Source organism: Puma concolor, chromosome C1 (assembly GCF_028749965.1).
Source record: "Puma concolor isolate L17-30 chromosome C1, mPumCon1.1.hap2, whole genome shotgun sequence".
Lineage (NCBI taxonomy): Eukaryota > Metazoa > Chordata > Mammalia > Carnivora > Felidae > Puma > Puma concolor.
Genome location: NC_141674.1, coordinates 197,714,947 through 197,739,358, shown reverse-complemented (window position 1 = coordinate 197,739,358; position 24,412 = coordinate 197,714,947). Strand labels below are relative to the sequence as shown.

General features: G+C 33.9%; 1 protein-coding gene across 6 annotated transcripts in view; it reads left to right on the top strand.

Moving 5' to 3' along the window:
* The window catches only part of ERBB4 (erb-b2 receptor tyrosine kinase 4), a 1,154,402-nt gene that overhangs the window by 1,097,368 nt on the left and 32,622 nt on the right, over positions 1 to 24,412 (top strand). For all 6 annotated transcript variants that reach the window (XM_086719539.1, XM_086719536.1, XM_086719540.1 and 3 more), the window contains 5 exons: positions 4,960 to 5,115; positions 8,122 to 8,197; positions 12,253 to 12,399; positions 14,562 to 14,659; positions 16,220 to 16,390. In XM_086719539.1, the coding sequence (XP_086575665.1) occupies positions 4,960 to 5,115; positions 8,122 to 8,197; positions 12,253 to 12,399; positions 14,562 to 14,659; positions 16,220 to 16,390 (648 nt within the window). The remainder of the gene's footprint in view (positions 1 to 4,959; positions 5,116 to 8,121; positions 8,198 to 12,252; positions 12,400 to 14,561; positions 14,660 to 16,219; positions 16,391 to 24,412) is intronic.

Sequence of the window (24,412 nt, the reverse complement as noted above, 5' to 3'; positions counted from 1 at the left end):
ATAGTTTGAGTAAAAATCAGACTTATAGCACCTGGATCTAGAAGTAGACAAAATGCCCCTAAAACATGTCTACAGAAAACTCCCGTCAGTGCTGATAAAAGACACACAGTCTGGTACAAGTGTACTATTTTATTCACCCTTCCTGCAACATTGAAAACTCTCCAACCTATCTTATTAATTACCTTTAACTTCACTAAGATCCTAATTCTGTGATGTATTCATGGAGGGCACCAAATCTCTTAGTAGATTCCCTATTTTTTTCTTCTCTTTATATGACAACATCCTCAGGTGAATCATTACTAAAATAATACTTTGAACAGTAATTATTTGGGATTTGTATCCACGCATTAATCACGATGGATTGGTTGTGGGTATATATATCACCATTTGTAAACATTTATTGAACGCCTACTGTGATATACTAGTTGGGATTCACAGATTTTCTGAAATAAGCAATTCAAGTTAATGAGGGTAAGTTATTCTTGTTCACACTATGACTGTTGATATTTATCTGTAGAACAGTAATAAAAGCTTGCATGCCCTGCACTTACTATATGGGAATTACGATTTAAGCTCCTTACATATATTAACTCATTTTATCTTTACAACAATCTGTGGTATAGGTGCTATTATGGCCATTTTAGAGATGAAGGTGAGTGCCAGGTTAATTAACTTGTCAGCATCACACAGCTAGAACATGGCAGAGTTGGGGTTCAATCCAGGTGATTGACCCCAGAATCTGCACTCAGACCAACTCCACCATCCTTCATATCCTGTGGTCAAAGCAATAATTAAGTTTCCAATTTATATGATTCAAATTCCCACTAAATAAGAAAAAGGTTCTATAATTTAGCTGAATTTTAAATAAAAATACAAGTCAGTCACTTGCATTATTCCCTGAAATTCACAGAAATCTCTTATAATATTTTGTTCCAAAAGAACTAGGATCTTCTAAAGCCGTATGACTTCATTGTGTACATTAATTTCTTCATGCTCACACAACCCTGTAACCCACCAAGAGAGGGGGTAGGCTTAAAAATGCAGACTTTAGAACCCCACAGGAACCAAATCCCAGTTCTGTCACTCCTTAGATGACTTGGAGGAAGTAACTTGACCTCTCTGAGACTTGGTTTTCTCGTATTTAAAATGGGATGAGGGGCGCCTGGGTGGCTCAGTTGGTTGAGCGTCCGGCTTCAACTCAGGTCATGATCTCACAGTCTGTGAGTTCGAGCCCCGCGTCGGGCTCTGTGCTGACAGCTCAGAGCCCGGGGCCTGTTTCAAATTCTGTGTCTCCCTCTCTCTCTGACCCTCCCCCGTTCATGCTCTGTCTGTCTCTGTCTCAAAAATAAATAAACGTTAAAAAAAATTTTTTTTTAAAAAAATGGGATGAAAACAGTACGCTTCTCAGAGGATTAAGTTAACCTGCCAATGTAGAAGCATTTCGTTCTGCTGTGTTCTGAGTACTCAGTCAATGTTAGCTGTCATTATTGTCAGTGTTCATAGTCCCATAATGTACTCCACCCAGGCAGACATGGCACGGACATGGGAATTGCTACAAGTGAGAGTAAGTTTCTTTTCAACCAATGCAGCATTATCCCTTCAGTGATAATGAATGGCCCTTCTTTTTTAATCATCTTCAAACTTCAAGGGACTTCATCCAGTTTATTTTTGTCACTGTTATTTCTAATAACTGCCTCCTTAATTGCATCACGCTCCGATTTAAGGAGTGATTTTATTTTGAAGGAATCTAACAGAGACTGTGATTCTAATGAAATCATCCACCAAGAAAATCCGATCTTAATAATTGCAATGTGGAGAAAACTATCATGAACAATCCAATAGATGATTCAACACTCTAATTCAGGTGTGAAAGTAGAACTAAGGTATCAGTCATAATTAATGATCTAAAACCAGTCGTAACCATGATGTTGCATAGTTACAAAGCAACCATACAAATGTATTTTGATGATTTGGTAATGATGTAGATGCTTCTGTTTTTATCTTTTAATCATGGCCAGGTGAGTGAAACTATACATAAATTACCATCTGGTTGCCTGAATTGAATTTTCATTATGTTGAAGAAAACATTTTTTTAAGACAAATAGAATTGAGGTTCAGAGGTTCAGGATAGTCTATCACCTGCTAAGACTTGGCATATAGAATATCAAAGAACATATGGAGTTTTTGAAGTTTTGCTTGTAATATGGATATGTCATTAGGGTCTTAAGCTTCTTGGTGAATGTTAGCTCCCTATTGGTATAGAATATATCACTATTCTTGCACATGGTGAAGAAATATATGCGTATTTGCATTAGGATAATATTTAGTTAAAGGAATTATTATCCACCTAAATTACAAAAGTCAGAAAATAGAATCATTTGTAATTTATACTCCTCTTCATTATTCAATTACCAGGATGGTTACTTTACTGTATAAGTGTAACTTGAAATTGTTGTCTCCCTGAAATTTCTTGTGGACTAGTTTAGTTGAAGATTCAGATGATCATACATGAGGAGCTAGACGAGTATCATAAATGAATTCGTGGGTAGTAATAGTGAGTGGTGGGATCCTGGCCAACTGGAGGTGCCCTCAATGGGGTACAGCCAGTAATCAGCTAAAGAGGATGTTTGAGAGTTTCCCAGTGTGTGGGCCAAAAATATATATGCATATAAACTGCATATAAGCTGGATATAGCTCAGACTGCCAGTCTGCAAACTTTATCTCTCATCCTTTTCCACCTCATCACTTCTCTTCTGCATTGTGGCAGTGGCTCCTGACTTCTGCTGTATTTGTGTCCAGCCCTTTGTTTATACACCAGGTGATTTTTTTGCAAGACTCCAATGATCACTGTGTCACTCTCCTTTTTCAAACAACCTCTGCATCACCACAGTGAAGTGCAGATTATCTACCACAACACGTAAGAGGCCCTTTTTGAATCAAGCCTCTTCTTACTTTGTCAGCCTCACCACTCATCACTCTTCCTCCTTTATGAATAATGATTTAGAAATACAGAATTACGTACCTTTGTCCCAGTACACCATGGTATTGGTGCCCCTGTGTGTGTTCTCTGTAACTGCAATTTTGTCCTCATCTTGCCCAACTGATGGTCATCATTCAAACATTACTTAGGCCTCAGGACCTCTCTGAAGGCTCCCTCGTGCGTATTTCTAGGCTATACTACAAATGGTCCTCAAAACACAGCTCTCCTTAAATGCCTTACACGTGTCACATTGATCTGTTCAAGCCTGTATTCCACGTCTGCCCACTTTATTAACAGCTGTGTCTTCCTGCAATGAATAGATCTTCTCTGACTCTTTTTTTGTTCCCTGATGTCTAGCACAGTGCCTGGAACATAGTGTGTATTCTGTCATTGTGTGTGGATCTGAATATTAACTTGTTGCAAACACAATTTCCATATTCTGATATGAAAGTGGTAGGAAAGATAATGATGAATGTTTTTGTGGACATTTCTTAAAAGGGCAAATAATTAAAAATACTTTATCTCCAAGACAATAAATCTATTTTTTTTGATCCCTTAGTCATATAAGGGTTATATGTTTTCAGATTCATTTTATTCTAGGAATTTATTAGTTGGCATAATCGAAGAGAAAACACTGTTTAGGAAAGAGGACGAAACCTTATAAATCTCAGTTGTGGACTGATTTCAGAAAACACAAATACACTACTGACCAGTTGGACCATATCAGGCAGTACGTCCACTGGTTGTGTTTAATGGGCATTTATAGTATAGTGTTTGGCTCATGATGCTGTTTGAAGCAATCTTCTCTTTACACTACACTGAGTATATGGTTCATTTTTTTTTACCTGTGTGATTTATGTGTCTGTTTTCCGCAGCTTTTGTTTTGATATCAAAAACCATTAATCCTTCAAAGTCCTGCAATTGTGATATTAACTACCAACAGCTTTGATTTGGAATTGGCATGAGAGTATGCTTTAATGATTTTATAATAATTCTGATTTGTTTTTAAGCGACAATGTTTTTTACCACTGAAATCCTCAAATACAGAATTTCCTCTAACACTTGAATAAAAATATGTTCGCTCCCATCTAGGCCTCTGAGTTTGCTTCTTTTCATCAACCTTTAGTTAAGGCTAATGTTAATGGCTCTTAGTTTATTTACTGGCAAAGTACAATTTTATTTATTGCTTTTATGAATTATGGAGATATATATATCCCCATATGAATATATATGGATATATGTAAATTGTTGGCAATCAGTAATGAATTTTATTTTAATAACCCTATATGTTTTTTGAAGAAAACATATTAAAGGCTAATATCAGGGTCACTATAAACAATGTAATTTCACTTGCAGGTTGTTCTAATGACTACTATTGTCATTGACACCATTTTAAAAAAGTATAGGCTCTTCATGCCTCTGGGGTATAATTCATTTTTTGCCTAATTAATAAGAATAATATAATTCTTCAGCTTTGATAGAAACTATGATGGTGATTTTGGTGCCATTAAACCTGCATATGAAGTTTTTGGGTTTTGTTTTTTTTTTTTTTAATTACGGTTGGTGTGTTTGTTTGGAGAAGGGGTGTAAGGGGAGAGTGACATCAAGCAGGAGTTATTGAGAAGAAAACAACTAGAAATGTGTGGGTCTCTTAGCTTATCTGCTGAGACGCACGCACACTTCACTGATGGAAGTGTTTGCAAGAGAGTACAAAACCTCTGGGGGAAAAAAATGATCTAACATTTAGTTCATATGCAGGTAATTCATTCTTTACAGGACTTTAGGGGAAAAGGCCAAAAGCTATTTGCCATTTGCTTTTTTATCCCTTTATTGGGTTTTTCATAATTTTGAAAAATATTCCAGGATTCTGGCTTCACTAAGAGAAATCAAGCACTTGCAACTGAAGGCAAAGGAACTACTTTTTAGACAATAGAAAAGCCTAGGCATTAACTGTCTTTTTGGAACTTGGTGTTTTTCAGGGAATGATGTACCTGGAGGAAAGACGGCTTGTTCATCGGGATTTGGCAGCCCGAAATGTCTTAGTGAAATCTCCAAACCATGTGAAAATCACAGATTTTGGACTAGCTAGGCTCTTAGAAGGAGATGAAAAAGAGTATAATGCTGATGGAGGAAAGGTGGGTATCTTTTTAGAACAATATTGCTTGAAAATATAGTATGATATCCTTTTATCTCCTTATATGTTATAAGAAGAAGTCAATAAGCCTGAGGTTAAGAGATTATAAAATCTCAACTCTACCATTTGCCTTCTCTCCCACCCAGGGTCAAATGTATATATATGAACCAACTTCCATTTCTCAAAAGTAGCCAAAATAAGACAATTAATCTCTAGTGGTCCTTATGTCACATCCAGTGTGGGAAGTAGGTGGATCCTTCGGAAATCCAGATATTACACTTAAGGGCCATAGACATTATTTCATTGATCCTAAGAACGCAGGGCTAGCTACTACAGAGAGACCCAACTATTCTTTCATAGTAACCTGGCTAGTACCAAGAACCATAACTCACTGGAAAGTTCATCATCCTATTTAACTTTGAATCCTCCTATACCAGGTACAACAGATTCCTCTTAATATGGTTGTATTTTTTTAAGCTTTTATCATAGAATATGATTGACCAATTTACTTTATTTATTTTTTGATTCTCTCCACCAGAATGCAGCCTGCTATGTCCCAGGAATCTTAACAGTGCCATTGCCTCTTCTACTTTTCTGACTCTCTAGTCTCAGGCCCTGCCTGACAACTGTATTCCTGCCATATGGTCCCGGCTCATGCCTTAGTTCCGGCTCTTGTTTTTCTCATTAACCTGATGCTAAGATTGCTGGCCTTGGCTATACAAAGTGAGGATATCTCTTCTCCATCTGGAGGTCCCCCTAGCTTATATGGCAAAACTTGGACCAGGAGAGGCCAAATGAAATAAGCAAATGCAACCTTAACCTATGTATAAACTCATGCTAACAAAAAAAGTTATTAAAGTGTCATATAAATATATTTATCATGTGCCTTATTTATCATGAGCCATCCAAATATATGTTATAAATATTTTGCAATGCTTTCAAATGCTTAGCATTGATTTTATGTATCATGTAGTATATGATTTTTATATAACTTTGTATGATATCTTATATAACTATATATCTTCAAATCTTATCACAAGACAAAAGAAAATAAAATTTTAAAAAACTTAAGGTTTGTAGTATTTCCTGACCTTTCCTTGATTTTATTAGACTATTTTGCCTGTTTACTACCAAATTGCAGCAGTTTGAGACCACAGCTTTGAAATTCACTACAAGATTGCACAGTAGAATTCCATAAATCACATGACTTGACTTGTCTTAAGAACATACAGCTGTAGGATTTGTCTAAAGCAAGATTCATTATAGCTTTAAATGCCTAGTTACCATTAAGTCTTTATCAAGCCACCTGTGATTTAAACTTACTTCTTTAACACAATGTCCGTAGTCCATAAAGTCAGCTAACTCCTTGCCCATAGGGAAATTACTTTCAATGTGTCTTCTGTTCCCTTTCACTGAATGCCATGATTCTGTCATAGAGTTACCTTGATGTCACCTTGGTGAGCAGCGAACCTCATGATTTCAAAGGCCTATTTAGTTTTAAGCTTTCAACTGCAAAGTAGAAGTGTTTATCTTTATTCTGTAGAACCTAATTATATTTTCAGCTATATAATGCTGCCCTTCCTAGTTGAAACTTACTCTGCTGACCCATCATCAGCAGGGTATGTGAGTTGTTTTTCTTGTAGTGGTAATAGATTGGTACTGATCCTCTCGTATCCTTTTATATAATACCTATTTTGGTATGTATTTTCAATACTGGCTAACCAAAACAAGGGAGACCATTTGTGGCTGGGGAATAAAGCAAGCCTAACTTTGGAATACATTATTGTGGGTGTTTTAAGTGACCAGATTATATGAGAGGAAAAAGGAAAGGGCAAGTGTAGAAAGAGTCCATTGTACTGGTGGTCAGAAATGTTCTGAAGGGATAACTGAAAATGTAAGGAGTCTCATTTTGGGGGCAAAAATGTAATAGACCATATTTTTAGAAGCACATATCTTAGATGTTTAGAGTAGTATTGAGAGTCATAATAACTAGTAACTGAATTAATTGCTGAACATTAAGAAATAGAGAAAATGATACTTATTTTATTCTTTTACTTGTCATTGTTTTTGAAGCTTTTAAAAATATATCTTTAGGTTATTTCACTTTTAGAATTTTATAAATTTCAATTCATTGTTCCCTGTATTAAAAAATAACATTTATTATTAAGTACTGCTGGTGGGAATGCAAACTGATACAGCCACTCTGGAAAACAGTATGGAGGTTCCTCAAAATATTAAAAATAGAACTACCCTACGACCCAGAATTTGCACTACTAGGTATTTATCCAAGGGATACAGGTGTGCTGTTTCGAAGGGGTACATGCACCCCAATGTTTATCGCAGCAGCGCTATCGACAATAGCCAAAGTATGGAAAGAACCCAAATGTCCATCAATGGATGAATGGATAAAGAAGATGTGGTGTATATATATATATACAGGTGTATATATATATATACAATGGAGTATTATTTGGCAATCAATCAAAAAGAATGAAATCTTGCCGTTTGCAACAATGTGGATGGAACTGGAGGGCATTATGCTAGTGAAATTAGCCAGAGAAAGACAAATATCATGACTTAACTCATATGAGGAATTTAAGATACAAAACAGATGAACATAAGGGAAGGGAAGGAAAAAATATAAAAACAGAGGGGGGAAAAAACATAAAAGGCTCTTAAATATAGAGAACAAACAGAGGGTTGCTGGAGGGGTTGTGGGAGGGGAGATGGGCTAAATGGATAAGAAGCATTAAGGAATCTATTCCTGAAATCAATGTTGCACCATATGCTAAGTTGGTTGTAAATTAAACAATAAATAAACTTTAAAAATAACATTTATTATTATTATTATTATTATTATTATTATTATATTTATATTTTCTATACACACAATCAAAAAATACAACTGAGGCAAGCCTAGAAGCTCATAGTTTGAGAAATGACTATAGAAATGAATTTTTATATAACTATAAAAAGTTAACTTTTTATTTCTCTTTTTATTTCTCAGATGCCAATTAAATGGATGGCTCTGGAGTGTATACACTACAGGAAGTTCACCCATCAGAGTGATGTTTGGAGTTATGGTAAATAAATCTTCCTTGTGAATTAAGGGTTTTAAGGCAAAATTAAATATATTAGGTTCATGGGGCGCCTGGGTGGCGCAGTCGGTTAAGCGTCCGACTTCAGCCAGGTCACGATCTCGCGGTCCGTGAGTTCGAGCCCCGCGTCGGGCTCTGGGCTGATGGCTCGGAGCCTGGAGCCTGTTTCCGATTCTGTGTCTCCCTCTCTCTCTGCCCCTCCCCCGTTCATGCTTTGTCTCTCTCTGTCCCAAAAATAAATTAAAAACGTTGAAAAAAAAATTTTAAAATATATTAGGTTCATGTGAAATATCTTAAACCAACTTATTTTATTGTGTTGGAAATACTTATAAGCCTTGTTTCTTAAAGGAATTAACTCTTTGCTATTCCATAAAAAAAAAAAAAAAACTCCAAATAATATTGTTATCTGCCTTTTTTTTTATTCCTTCATTCTCTAAAATGTAGTATGTTAATATCTCAGTTGAGTTGTCTACCATAATCTTTGGTTTGGTAGCAACTTTTGTGATCATTTTGACAGGAAAAAAAAAAAAGTCAACTTTAGTTTAGGAACAATGTCATAGAACCTCATGGCCTTAATTATCAAAAACTCTGAAAACATGTTAAAAATGAAAGAATGTCTGTTCTATAATAAGAAAGAAGTTATTGTAACAAAGAACAATTACTGAAAGCAAATAGGTGAAAGCACTAAATGTGAGGGGAGAGATATGAGAAGATTGCTAATCGCACCTTTGATTTTAATTTACAAATTACTTTGGAATAAACAGACATATTAGAGAGTGAATAATATGAACTGGAAAAGAGTGGTCTTTAAACTTAGAACATTCATGTAATGCATTTAATTTAATTATTGAAATGAGATATTTAGCATCTGTCTATTCACAACCTAAGTCCATCCAGATATTAATGAGAATGAATCAATAGCTTTTCTAAGTTTAAATAAAACCGGTATTTCTTACAAATTAAAAGCACAATGTCCATTTAAGGAAAAAGGGAGTGGTGGGTCTTGAAAGCATGATACAATTTAGTTCACTCAAATTTAAACTTTGCTTTATCTTTATTATTGTTTTTTTAGGCAAAAGATTTAGGCTATTCAATCATTAAAGAACTTACACCTCTTATCTAGAAAAGCACAAATTATCTTTAAAAAAAACTTAAGAGTCTCTTGGGTGGTTCAGTTGGTTAAGCCTCCTACTTTGGCTCAGGTCGTGATCTCTAGGTCCATGGGTTTGAGCCCCATCTTGGTCTCTGTGCTGACAGCTCAGAGCCTAGAGTTTGCTTCAGATTCTCTGTCTCCCTCTCTCTCTGCCCTTCCCCCGTTGGCGCTCGCGCATGCTCTCTCTCTCTCTCTCTCTCATCTCTCTCTCTCAAAAATAAATATTTTAAAAAATAAAAGTAAAATAAAAATAAGACATTTCTTTAAAGTGTTTTTTTTCCTCCTCTATACATGTATGCTATAGGTTTAAAATTTCCATGTAAGGCCTCATGTGTTCTACTCAGCTTAGAAGTAGAAAGTGTGATGTGTTTGAGATTTAAACAAGTATAGGAAAATGCTTGTAAAATTTAGTTGTTGAACTGTAAGGACTTAATAGAAACATAAATCTATTATATATATTATATGGTACAAATTAGGTTATATATTATATGATAGAGATAAATCCATAGATTATATTTTATATGATAGATTATATATTACACATACATTTTGATATATGTCATATACTTTTTTGTTTTTCTTTTCCCTTTTTCCTATGTATGTTTCCCTGAAATAAATGTAACAGTCTACTACAGTCAAATTTTAAATGGCCTCTAAAATAAGTAAGTAGGCAGATAGATGATAGATAGATAGATAGATAGATAGATAGATAGATAGATAGATAAGTAGTACTCTGCTTTGAAATATAGCCCAGGTCATCAATCCATACCCATAAGGCATTTTAGGATTTTTATGATATATTATAGTTGATTGCAAAAGGTATACAAGACAGAAACATAATGTTGTTTACAGTGAACCTTTGTAGAAAATTGCCACTGGGTTCATCTTTATTTTTACAAAAATAAATATGCATTGGCTATGGTTTATATCTCTGAATGATAGAATTGTATGTTTTGAGAATGTTTCTGATTCAGTTTTCCTGTAATTGTCCTTCTGCATGAAGCCATCTCTGTTTAACCCTATCTTGTCACTCCTAAAAAGATTTAATTAAATTATTACTGGCAGAAGTAGGCGTTTTGATGTTCCTGATTTTGTTTTTGTATTTATGTTTCTGTTTATTGTATTTTCTATTATTTTGATTTGTAATTGCTTTGCATTTTTCTTGTAAGTTCTGATAGAGATATCAGGGCATGTATTCTGTCTTTTATAATTGCATACATAAGTTCATAAAATGTCCTCATTAAATATATATTCTATAAATGTGTATTTATATTGACTGACTGAATAGAAATGGACAGCCATCCAGTTCTTAACTTGTTCCAGTCTGCCTCATGGACACTGAATCTTAATTATTGGCTCTAGGAAGTCATTTTTTAATATGCCAAATTAAGTAGGATTTTTAAAAAATTAAGTTTATTTATTTGTTTATTTTGAGAGAGAGAGAGAGAGAGAGAGAGCAGGGGAAGGGAAGAGAGAGACAGAGGGACAGAGAGAGAGAGAGAGAGAGAGAGAGGGAATCCCAAGCAGGCTTCATGCTGACAGCATGGAGCCCTACATGGAGCTCGATCTCACAAACCCATGAGATCATGATTTGAACCAAAACCAAGAGTCACTCAACTGACTGAGCCACCCAGGTGCCTCATAAGTAGGGTTTAATAAAGATCAATCAATTAAATTGTGTCGCTAATTACATTTTTATATAAGAATTATAAGATATAAATATTAATCAAAAAATAAGGTAATTAGTGATCTTATAAAGGATAATTGGCAATTCACATATACTTTTATATTTTAAGCTTTGTATTTTTATTATTAGTCAATGATAACTGTTATGAACTAAAAATGAATAAATAATTCATTACAGATGGACATGGAAAAGAAAGCATGGTCCTAATTAATGGATTTTATATTAAACCATATTTTGCATATTATATGCACCAATCAAAATTCACCTGGTGAGACTCCTATACACATACAGCTCTTTCTGAACTTACAATCCTTAACCTTAAGAAATGATAACTTCTTAATTGTATAATTATTAGATCACAAAGAAGAGGTCTGTAATGTGTATAGTATTGTTCAAATCAGAATCATTTTCATCAATGCTAGCTATTTGCATGTTAATATTTAGGGTATGTGCTTTTACAGAACAAATCACTCTTCTAGTGATTCAAGAAGGTGATTTCATTATCTAAGGGATCAACTATTATTGATTCCTTTCAATTTTGTGATGCCTACTTCACATGTATTATGGTATATATGGATCATTCCTCACTCAGGGTCTCACAGGTATTAAAGAAATAAATCTGTGTGTGTGTGTGTGTGTGTGTGTGTGTGTGTGTGTGTGTGTGTTTTCCACTTGTTCTCTTTGTGTGAGTTAAAGAGAGAGCCATGATTATTTATCATAACATAAGGTATTCATTTTGGCACCACAGCTTAGCCCATAGGGCTTTTAATAGCAAAGAGGTTAATGTCAAAATTAGTCAACATCAGATTTTGCCTGCAATCATATTTACTTAATACTGGATACACATGTTTATAGTAAATTGTTTGATAGACTCTAATGCGGTGTAGTGAAAATTAACTAGAATCAGCAAATGTTAACATTACTTAAAAGTAGACATGGGGAAAAGATTCTGTGTTCTGATACGCACTCTGAATTGTCTCTGCTACTCATTAAAAATTTCAAGACAATAATAAGATAATTGAATTTCCCACAAAGATTTTGTCACTGGGCTTCTGCTAATGAATATAGAAATCTGAAGAGCTTTTCTTTAGTCTAATTTTGATTGCCTTCTAGGGAGCTTTCTTTTGTCACTGGCATACTGCTGGTTTATTCAAAGTATGTTGTTAATATGCTTATGTAAATATTTGATCTCCAATTTAGGAGTTACCATATGGGAACTGATGACCTTTGGAGGAAAACCCTATGATGGAATTCCAACCAGAGAAATCCCGGATTTATTAGAGAAAGGAGAACGTTTGCCCCAGCCTCCTATCTGCACTATTGACGTTTACATGGTCATGGTCAAATGTAAGATTGCAAAATAATTTCATCATCACCATCATCACTCTTAGTAAAGCAATAGTACAGATTAATCTACCTGCATAATGTTTTTGTATATTGAAAAATGTAAAAGTCCAAAAATAATTATGAAAACATCATGTAAACACCTGCGTTTTTGTGATTATTATGAATAGGAAGCAATATCATGCTTCCATGTTATGAAGTCAAAATTATATGACTCTTTCTCTTCTGATTCATTTCACTTTGATTCTTATCATTTCCATGACAATCACATTGTCTTTCATAAAGAGATGTAATTAGTTACAATAATGTTAGTAATCTTTATAGGAAAATAGCAGTCTAAACAAATGATCTGATATAAAGAAAGAAAGCTTGAAGCTGATGGTTGAAAAAATGAATTAAATGGAAATAGGTTTACCAGTTTTAGTCAACAGGAAATAAGCAGGACAGAATGGAAAGTAGGAAGACATGAATCTACAGTCAAATAAAAAGATTATGAATGTTTACTTTTTTTTTCAATTTGATCATTTGTTTACATCAAACGCTCTTACTTTTTTTTCCTCCTTTCTATGCCCCAGACACATACGTATTATAAATATGTTTTGGCAGCCTAGGCTCTTAATTTAAATAGAATTAAGGAAGTCTCTGGAGTTTCCTAGTTAATTTAAGTGAGATTAACATTCAGCAATCTTTCTTGTGTAATCTGGGGTTTTCCCCTTTCGATTTACACAGGGTTAGCAAAGAAACAAACTGGTGAAGGTGAATAAGCATCTTATTAATAAGAGACTTTGGACCCAGGTCTACTCAGATTTATATTCATGACATGTGTGATACATTCTGACAGTGAGGAAAGAAATAAAAAATGTGCCTTCCAGTTCAGGTCAGCATGCCCTTTTCTCTAAGCATAGTTCTATTTACTCAATATTTAGTTAGAAAGAAACGGATACCTCCTGGTGAAGTTAACCTTTTTAGGTTCTAATAATTCCAGAAACACCTATTTTCTCATTAGCATCTTGGTATCAACAGCAATTTTGTGTGTGTGTGTGCAAATGGATGCATATAGTGCAGCTTTATTAGGAGAGGGAAAAAAATCAGGTGATATTAATGATACATGAAATGACACCCAAAGACTTCCCAGAACAAGAATAAAAATTGAACTCCCAGAAAAAAGAAACTCACTTTATAACTTTATTGAATCAAGCATCTTCAGTAGTCATCTATGCAAAAAACCTTAAAAACATGCATACATTATATAATTGGATCTCATAAGTAGCATAAGAAATGATTTATATACTTCATTTTGATACTCTGATGAAACAATGAGAAATCAGGAACAGATTTTGCCTAATAGAGAGTTTTACCTTGCTTTTATGAGTTTTAATACCTAAGAAAAGGGTCACTTGGCAAGAAAATCAAGGAAAGCTTAGTACTTGTATTCTTGTGATCTCATCAGCTAAGCAGAGCCTGGGGAGATAAGACCCACTTTATCTAGACTCCTAGCTAAATAATAATACATACCTTGAAAATTGCTGATAGTATTTTTATGCTGCAAAGGTTACTAGTTAGATAAGCTAATGGCTAGTGCTGAACAAACATTACCAATTACTTTTCATTGTTTTTTTTTCCCCCACCAGGAAAAAAAACAGCTTGAGAAAGTTGCTTTCTATTTCTTTCCCCACCCCCACCCCCTCCCCTGTGCTGGTGCACTGCATTGTAACTAAAATTTGTATTCTATGTCACTCCTAATAGAAAATAATAAATTATGTCCCCATCACCTCCTCTATAGCCATCCAAGAAAAATTTAAAAAAAAAGAAATAAAGAAAAAGGAAGCCTTCTCTCCACTTAAGAAAAAATATAGGAGATTCTGTAAGTTCCTATAGTTAGCCTAGGGTTATGTTTCATAAGAAGAAAAATTACTTTTAAATTAGATCAACAGAATAAAAAGTTTCTCTTATTCACATTTACTTATGAACATCAACAAACTGCTTGAGATAGAACCTTGCCTATTGGATTATTTCTTTCTTTAGCTTTCTTTGTTTTTTTTTTTTAGATCATTATCACTAAAACAGTATTTTTCAAACAGCCTATGTTTTCATAAAATTTACATCCTACTTGTTCCTAATTATGGATAGATACAGTGACCCTCTTACTGTGTGTGAATTTCTAGGCTGGATGATTGATGCAGACAGTAGACCTAAATTTAAGGAACTGGCTGCTGAATTTTCGAGGATGGCTCGAGACCCTCAAAGATATCTAGTTATTCAGGTTGGTACATATCTGGACACTGGAACTTTGTAAATCACCATTCATAAATCGATTAAGCAGAATATCATGTGAAATGACTTATGGAAAAGAGGTTTCTAGTTGATGTCAGAACTCCTTCTAGGAATCTTGCCTTAGTATTCAAGTGCCTCTGCTATTGAATGGCCAGATAATTATGATTATCCATATACATAAGAAGTCCTTATCCTCAGATAAACCTTCTAGCACTCTGCTTTTTGTTAACATTATGCGTTAAGTCATGTCCATTATTATAATCTTCCCTTTCAGAATAAAAGGAAGATGGATTTTTGTTTTAATCTTGTCCAGGTTTTAAGACAGTGAATTAAAAGTGTCAGTATATTGCATTCAATTTCCTAAAATATATTTATAAATATATTTTGTTTTAAGGGAGATATACAGTATCCAAGCAATAACTCAGATTCCAGTGAATGGATGTACATATGAATCAAATAACAGTCCAAAAGAACATTTTATGTTAAACACTAGAAACACTGGATTGGATAATTTAAAAATTATAATATATTTCTCTATGATTATTTTGCCTAAATCATAAACAAGTGGACCTTGGGTTACACTGAACTAATTTTCCTCAATGAAACAAGGTAGCATTTATCTTCCTATTAATAGTCTGCCATGAAGATAAAAGTCAGGATTTAGAATCTAATAGTTCCTAGTTATTTTTCTCCCAAATTAACTTGCATAAACCACTTATATACAAAATGTCACATAATTTTGAAAAATAAAAATAATCATATTTAAGAAATATAGGAGGCAAAAAAAAGAGTAGGGTTTTGGTGTCTCTCCCACCCTTGTTTATATTATTTGCCACTTTTGCTGTGATTTTTAAAGCTATCACTTTATCAGTGTCATTCTATAGAATAAATCATGGGGGCACCTGGGTGGCTCGGTCTGTTAAGCATCTGACTTTGGCTCAGGTCATGATCTGGTGTTTTGGGTGTTCGAGCCCCGTGTCGGGCTCTGTGATGACAGCTCAGAGCCTGGAGCCTGTTTCAGGTTCTGTTTCCCTCTCCCTCTGCCCCTCCTCTGCTCACGCTTTGTCTCTCTCTCTCTCTCTCAAAAGTAAATAAACATTAAAAAAAAAAAAATCATGAAGCTTACATGTCCTGATAACTCTACCCTATCAAACCAACCAAATAAAATACAGTAAAGATTGAGAAGTCAATTGCCCTTTATTACATACTCTTAAAGTCACAGCTCAAACAACATCTTGGCAATGAAGCCTATACAGTTATTCTCACGTCTGAAATAGATTATGCCTCCCTCAAAAGAGCCATAGCATACTGCTTTAATTACCTCTAATGGCATTTATCACATTCTATTAAATGTATTTATCTTACCGTGTCATATCTAAGTATGTTACAAGCTCCTTTGTGACTGGTAAATGTGTTAAACAGTTATTTTTTAAACGAGTGCATGAATTTTCAACCACTTGTTTTGATATTACATAAATTTGCTGCAAAGTCCATATATTTAAGATGAAGAATCTTTGTTTGTTTGTTTGTCTGGTGGGCAAACTTTTAGGGTGATGATCGCATGAAGCTTCCCAGTCCAAATGACAGCAAGTTCTTTCAGAATCTCTTGGATGAAGAGGACCTGGAAGATATGATGGATGCTGAGGAATACCTGGTCCCTCAGGCTTTCAACATCCCACCTCCCATCTATACTTCCAGAGCAAGAATTGACTCAAATAGGGTAAGAAATGATTATATACCACCTCCCATGTTATTTCTGAGAAACAAATCATGCAAATATATTATAAGCACTGGAATTACAAAATAATTATACAGCTCAATTCCGGGTGATTCCTAGATTAAAAACATACTATACCAGGGAAAGACATGCCATATATAGTTAATTTTGAAACACAAACATAGGTAATAGAATATGTACTCTGAAGTATTTTTAAAATTTCAAAAAGAGGAATGTTGCCTTTGTCGTACGTTACTTAAATCTTAGTTTTTTTAAAAAAATCTACAACCAATTCAAGCTAATAAAACTGTGTTTATATAAATGAAAATTCTTAACAAGATAGGCTCTTTAAAAAAGATGATAGGACTTATTTATTAGTCAAGAGGTGATACAAGTACAACCTCTTTCACTCAAGAGACTTTAAGTATTTCCTGTCACTTTGAAGTCGAAATAGAAAACTGCAATACTTTGAACTATATCAATCCTTTTGGGGGGACTGCTGAACCAATTCTAAGATGTAGATTTAGGTTTTGAAAGAAGCTTCTGAAAAGAACTTGCATTTAATTTTAAATATTAAGCACACTCTATATGACTATCATTCTTCTTCTGAAAACTGTCAATCCATGTGTTCATTCGTTTATTTTTTAAAAAAATATTTAATGTTCACTCAACATGTATTGAGTACTCCTACATGTAAGGCATGATTAGACACTTGAGATTCAAAGTATTTTGACATAATCCCTGGCTTCAAGAAGTGTCCAGACTCCTTCATTTAAGAACATTATCATAGCTAGTGGAACAGACAGCATTCTATTTGTCTTGACCACAAGCATAAGAAACCTTTCAACTTGCTGCTCATTTTCATAAATGAAGTTATTTGCTTTATTTCAGATCCACAGCAATAATAACATAACACTTACCTGGTGTTTACCCCGTGTCAACATATATATAAACCTGGTGTTTACCCTGTGTCAACACATATATATTAAGTCTCTTATTCCTTACAACAATATCATTAGGTTCTATTATCATTATCTCCATCTTAAAATGAAGAGACTTGTCACAATTAAGTGATTTGACTGGTGTCCTACAGTTAGCCAGTGGGAGAGTAGGATTCTAATGTAGGCAGCCTGCCTCTATCACACATACTGCTGCCTCAAAGTTATTGGAACATGTTATTTTCATCATATGGTTGTTTTTCTTGACATAGACCTCAATGTTTGAGATAAATGCAGTTTGAGAAATCCCCTAGGTGATTATGAAATGCATCCTCCAACCTCTCCCATACCTTTTGCTCATTTGCTCCATGTAGAAGGGCTGATGTAGAAGAAGGCAAAATAAATACCTCAATTTTTCTTTTCTATGAAAAATATGTCAGTGCATCCCAATGGGGAGAAGACAACTAAAAGGTTTGCAAATTAAATCAATACTCATTGAACATCAGTCTTGTTTATGGGAAGGAACAAAGTCCTTAAGGTATATAAAGGAAGCAACTTTCCCCCCTCCATATACTTAGCAACATGGCCAAATTATAACTTTGGTGATTGTAATTTTATGTGACAAATGTATTGCTTTACTTAAAATAGAGACATTTCAGAAAACAGTTTTCCTTCCTTAACATGAAATGCTATAGGGCCAAGAGCTTGAATCTTTTTCTTTTCATAAGGCGTTTCAGATTTCAACTTTCTGTTCATTTTAATTTATGCTCAATGCAAGGAATTCTTAATAAAGGTTTGAATTAACTAAATGAAATTAGTGAGACAAAGTAGAAGCCACATGAGAAATTATTTGGCCTTCAGTTATCATTTCTTATTCCACATTATTATTTAAACAATGTTATCTGTAGATTTCTTTTTAGTTTTTCAGGTCTTTGTTAGGGGAATTGTGCTTAAATACCATTTTATTTTCAGGCATTAAGAGGCCTGACTAATCATCTGTGTTTTCCTATTTTAAAAAAAAATCTGGTTTTATGTAACTTCATCTGTGTTTTCCTATTTTAAAAAACTTGGTTTTATGTAACTTCCATGGTAATTTCTAATTTGTGCAAATGCTATTTTCCCTTTTTCTTCCTAGAAAGCTAAGTTATATTATTTTATAGTTAGAAAATAAATTACTTCAGTTTTAGGTTGTGTGGCCAACTTATGTGGTAAGGGAATATCTTAAAGTGAATTTTAATCAAGTGTTTCTTGAGCATATTTGCTAAACTTTGAAACCAAAAACTAATTCGGCTTTTAAATATAGATTCTTTTGCTCACTAGCTGATAAATTTTACATGTTGTTCTTAATAACTTTACAACTTGTTTCTTCATATGTAAAATAAATACAGTGGTAGTTAATTTATGTGATTGCTAAACAATTACCCTTTAAAAAGTGCCAGGCAAATACATACTTATTCTCTTTTAAGAATCACTCAAATTTCATTTGTACTTATTTCCTTTTCAATATCATATATCACAACGTTTTCTACATATTATCTAGAAAAACCCTATTGATTCAATCACTACTTGACTGAGTACTTCTGCTGATGTGTTTTTTTATAGCAAATAAAATATAGATGTAATTTATTCTATGGTGCTTTTATTTCAAAATCGGTATGTATTTTGATACATGTCATGACTTTAAAGCAATGAATCAATTAAAACTACAAAGCTGACATTTATCCAGCAAGTTGACAGATACAGATGCAAGCATTGCTAAAAAACACCCAACAAATTTAGACCTGTTGTTGTTATTATTATTGTTATTGTTAGTACCTTTTTAATACTATCTCAAATACTTTTATCACAATAATATACCAAAAATGCTTACTCTAGCATGATGAAAATGGAAGAACATGAGAAGCTATCTAACTTCTACAAACTTCAGGTCTGTACATCTGTAAAATGAAGATTTAAAATCTACTCAGAAGTGCCTGGGTGGCTCAGTCAGTTAAGCGTCTGACTCTTGGTTTCAGCTCAGGTCATGATCTCAAGGTTTCGTGGGATTGAGCCCTGAATCAGGCTCTGTGCTGACAGCGCAGAACCTACTTGGGATTCTCTCTCTCTCTGTCTCTCTCCTTCTCTCTCAAAATAAATAAATAAACTTCAAAATATCTGCTAAGAATATTGCGAAGGTTATCTTTTTAGGATACCTAAGTGTGTTCCCCATTGATGGATATGTAGGAGATGCTCAATAGTGTGGAAATTAATGAAGACCAAACAAATGAGAGAAGCGAAGCCTCTTTATTCAGAGCTTGTTATAGCAAGGGACTTCGCTGCTGCCACTTGCATTTTGGCAGAGTCTCAGAGGCACACAAGAGTGGGAAAGCTTTATAGTGGAGAAAAGGGAAGGCTTCAAGTATGCCTTGGTTGGAGGCTTTTGGCGTGGGGAAACTATAAAAGGGTAGGTAATTAGAAGTGGGACATCCAGTGTAATTAGTTACAGGTACATATTTGTCTTTCTCTGGTTTGTCCTAAATTGAAAGTGGTGACAAAACTTAGAGAAGCTATTAGTTACTCAAGGCCTGACAACTTTGGTTAAGTTGTTACATATGTTATTATTTAGCTTCCTAGATTGCTGCTGGAGGTAACAATCTGGCTTCCTGCAAAACTTATATAACAGGACTGGCTTCCTGGCCTGTTTATTATAGATACGGTTTCCCAGGTAAGTTGCTATTAAGTTGGGGATTAGACTTCTGTTTTTATGTATGATCTAGCCATTGCCCATTTGTGTATTCAGTCTTTCAATAGGTTTTGGGCTCCATGACTGCCTTCTTTCTCTCTTGATATATTTATTTAAATACATAATGCCTGATGTTTTGAATTAAATCCTTGTACAATTTTTGAATTTCTGTGCAGATATTTTTCTGTTCATGTGGATAAAAATTGTCTTTTTCTTTTGAGTTACCTAGATTTATATTTCTCTGGCATAGTGAATTGTATACCAACTACAGGAGCAATGATAAAGATAGCTAATAACTTGATATGACTAAAAATATTTTAGCTTTAATGATATTGGAAATTTTAATTTAAAATCTTCAGTACATTTTTGTAGAGAAGGTTTCAATTGTTGTTGGATCATTCAGTCATTTGTGATGAATAGTTTTAAAGATGCAGTATTCTACATCTTTCCAAAAATATCAGCTAGCTCTCAATTATCCAGGCCAGGGGAAGACAAAGGAATTTATAGCTGCTGCACATTGGTGGAGCAGGTGACCCACAGTGGTTCTTTCATGACAATTTCCACTTCTTTCACATCTGCTAAGAAATAACTACATTAACAGATCTGATTTTTTTCTTCCTCCTTTTGCCCTCTTTCTTCCAGAATAGGTTACATGGATAGGTTGAGAAATGAATAAAATGTAAGCAGAAGAAACAAAGGATGAAGAAAAATAAAGGAGCTTAGTATCTCAAAAATGTGATCAGTTTCTAAATAATTGGTTGTAGGCTGAATATTTGACTGCTCATAAAGTGGGATCTTACACACTTTATTTTGTGCTACTATCACTTTTCCCTCAAATTAAATTTTGTAATTTTGATAAAGATATCCTAGTAAGGCTACCACACACATTGTAATTCCCATTAAGAGTTTTACTAATTCATCACTTAGAAAAAATAGAGGGCACCTGGGTGGCTCAGTCATTAGAGAGTCTGACTCTTGATTTCATCTCAGGTCATGATCCCTGGGTCATGGGATCAAGCCCCACATCAGGCTTCATGCTGAACGTGGAACCCGCCTAGGATTGTCAATCTCTCTCTCTCTCCCTCTCTGTCTCTCTCCCTTCCTCTTTTCTTCTTCCCTGCTCATGCACACTCTCTCTCTCTCTCTCTAAAATTAAAAAAAAAGAAAGAAATGCAAAGCACTTTGGTTTCCCCTATAGGATTTATGATATCATGCCAAATATGCTTCCTAATGATGTATATAAACTAGAAGAAATTCAAGCAAAATGATGATGCAGGGACAGGGATATAATGATGTCACTTTCCATAATGACATTTGAAAATATAAGAGTTTCAATTACATTTGTTTTTACTGTTCAACAGATCAAAGCTATGATTTCTTATTTTATGGAATCATAAAACTAGTAATAATAGTATCAGCTAAAACTTATTGACTGCTTACTATGACCAAGGTACTATGCTAAGTATTTTAAATGTACTGTTCCACTTTTATTTCACAAAGCCCTATTAGGTAGATACTAATATTCATCCCATTTTAAAACTTAAGAAAATTGAGCTGTGGAAAGTTTAGATAACACAAATGATAAGAAGCAAATCTAGAAATTGAGTCCAGCTTTCAACAATCCCACATGGAGGCCATACGTAAAATAACAGTGTGGTAGGGGAAATTTCCTCATTTCAAGTTCCTATTAAACTTCTTACTATGTATGAAACTAACACTTTTCATTCACTTAATGGTAATTGTAAAAAAGAAAATAAATCAGATGTCAGGAATGCCACTTTTTAGAACAAACTCTGGCGTTATAGCCCTAGTTATATCATTTGACTAAATTCAGTTTCTTCACTTTAACGATGAGAAAATTGAGCTATATTGCCTATTAAGTTCTTTCTAATTTTAAAAGTACCTTATTATCAAATGACTTTTTGAACTAAGTATTATATTTTATGAATTTATATATTATCTTCTGGCAAATATTTAATTGGAAAATGTCCCAAAGCATTTTGTATTGCCTCTGCACCACATGCTTGTGTCCTTATGTGATTGAATATAGAAGAGAAAAACTTAAGGACACAAGTTAAGGAAGCATCTCATAGCTAAATGATGTAGTGGGAGAGTTTTGTGATGATATAACAAGGTTACTCTGGTTGCAATTTACCAAGGATCAATATCAATTCTAACAACAGCTGCTACTTGATGATAAATGATTGTAGTCTCAGGATATTGGTTTTACATTTCTTCCAAAATATGTCAAGGATTCCCACATCGTATCTTAGATGTGATTGGGATTTCTTTTTCTTTTTCTTTCTTTCTTTTTTTTTTTTTTTACTCTATTAAGCCAAAAGAAGGAGCTTTCTTACTATGACATGCCATTATCACTAAGTATTTTTTGTCCCAAAGTTTTTCCCATCTAAGTAATAATTTTTATATTGTTCAAGTTATTAATTAGGATGGAAGAGTAAATGAATTAATATGTTGGATATTTATCATGGGCTAGGCACTGTGTTGAACAATGAGGGTGCAGAGTTTCAAATCAAAGATTGGCCTAAAAAGAGTTTATATTTTAGTTGGGGAGATAGTATTCTGCAAGCAATATGCTAAGTATTTTGGGAAAAAGACAAAGGAAACCAAATTAGCCTAAGATCGTCATTCTAGCTGCATCATTATTAGAGGATGAGGGTGTAGCTTGGAACAGAAACAAGAGTTTCAGTAATGCAGGTCTGAAATGGGTCAGAAGGAAGGCTGAACAATAAAACAAACCAAACAACCAACCAAACAAACAAACAAATCCTATGTGAAAAAAGGCAAGGAGATGTTTTTTTAAGTATACTTTAAAAATCTTAGGTTTTGTAATATTTCCATATCTATACATGCTTGAGAGCTCTTATGTTATCAGAGGAGATGGGGTGAGCTTCCTCCCAAATTTTCTATTTTTTTCTTTGTTATGAAGGCTTGAAACATGACTTTGAAATCTCTTTCTTCTCATTAAAATCATCCAATTCAAGCTGATTAAAAAGCATCTGTAATCCAAAGTCAAAACAGTTAATAACTTTAATTTAAAATTTTCTTGAGACACAAATTCTGAGTTAGTTCCATTTCAGGCTGACATAGCAGGGTAGTTTTGTAATGTACATTTATATTAATAGTTAAATACTTCATATTTTGTGTGAGAAATAATTGTTTAAGGAAACTAAAGAAACTTAAGGAAATAAAAAAAAATCATCCAATTCAAAACAAAATCCTTTTTGGACTTCCTGAAAAACAACTCTTAAATTTCTCTCTTCTGTTTCTTTTGTCATGACCATAATTCAGGTCCCCTCATCACTTCACAGAAATTACTACAATATCTCCTTAACTGACATCCACATTATTTTTTTTTTTGGAAATGGGCTCAATTTGTAAATATATAGTGTTTACATTGTACAAAATGAAAGATACTATTACTGAATATTTTGAGCACCTGACCATTTATCAGCACTAATTCTTTTCATTTTTTATCCTCATTGGTTAAATGAGGATAGTATACCTATCATTTTTATAATAGGATAAATTTGAATGATATATGTTATATTAGATCTCTCTTTATATGATATATAATCCTATTGTCACCAATAGCTGAAGGATTTTTGAACATTTATCTTAGAAAATTCCATGGTCCTTCCAGTTGACCAGTGTCTGCAATTTATTTTCTACTATTCTCTGCCTCACATACACAAAATTTCTCAGAGCTCTAATCTTATCCCACATAGTTGATCTCTTTCAAAATATAGATCATGTTGGTGCTTTCTGTTCTAGTTCAGAAGTGTGGGTAGGTAGTTAATTTAACAAAGAGGTATCTTTCCTTATACAGTATAGATTTGCCTCTTTTTTCTTTTTTTAATTTTATTTTTTAACATTCTTTTTAAAGTTTATTTACTTAGAGAGAGAGAGAGAGAGAGAGAGAGAGGAGTGGAGGGGCAGAGAGCTAGGGAGACATAGAATTTTCAATCAGGCTCTGCACTGTCAGCATAAAGAAAGCCCTGTGCAGCGTTCGAACTCATGAACTGTGAGATCATGATCTGAGCAGAAATCAGGAGTCAGATGCTTAACCAACTGAGCCACCCAGGTGCCCCAGGGATATTTGAGAATATCCCTCACCCTCTCAAATGATAGTATTTATGCGGCAAAATATCAAGTGACCTTTTTGTGCTATGTTTTCTCTACCATGATTTTCTTAAAATATGGATATATTATTTTCCTTAGACTACTTTTTGTAAGCTTTTCTTTTCTTTTTATTTTCCCCACTGCTATCATTCTTTTATATCTTGCTAACTTCCTATGGATTTTCACTGGATTTAGATCATGGTATCTTGTTAAACATAATGAGAA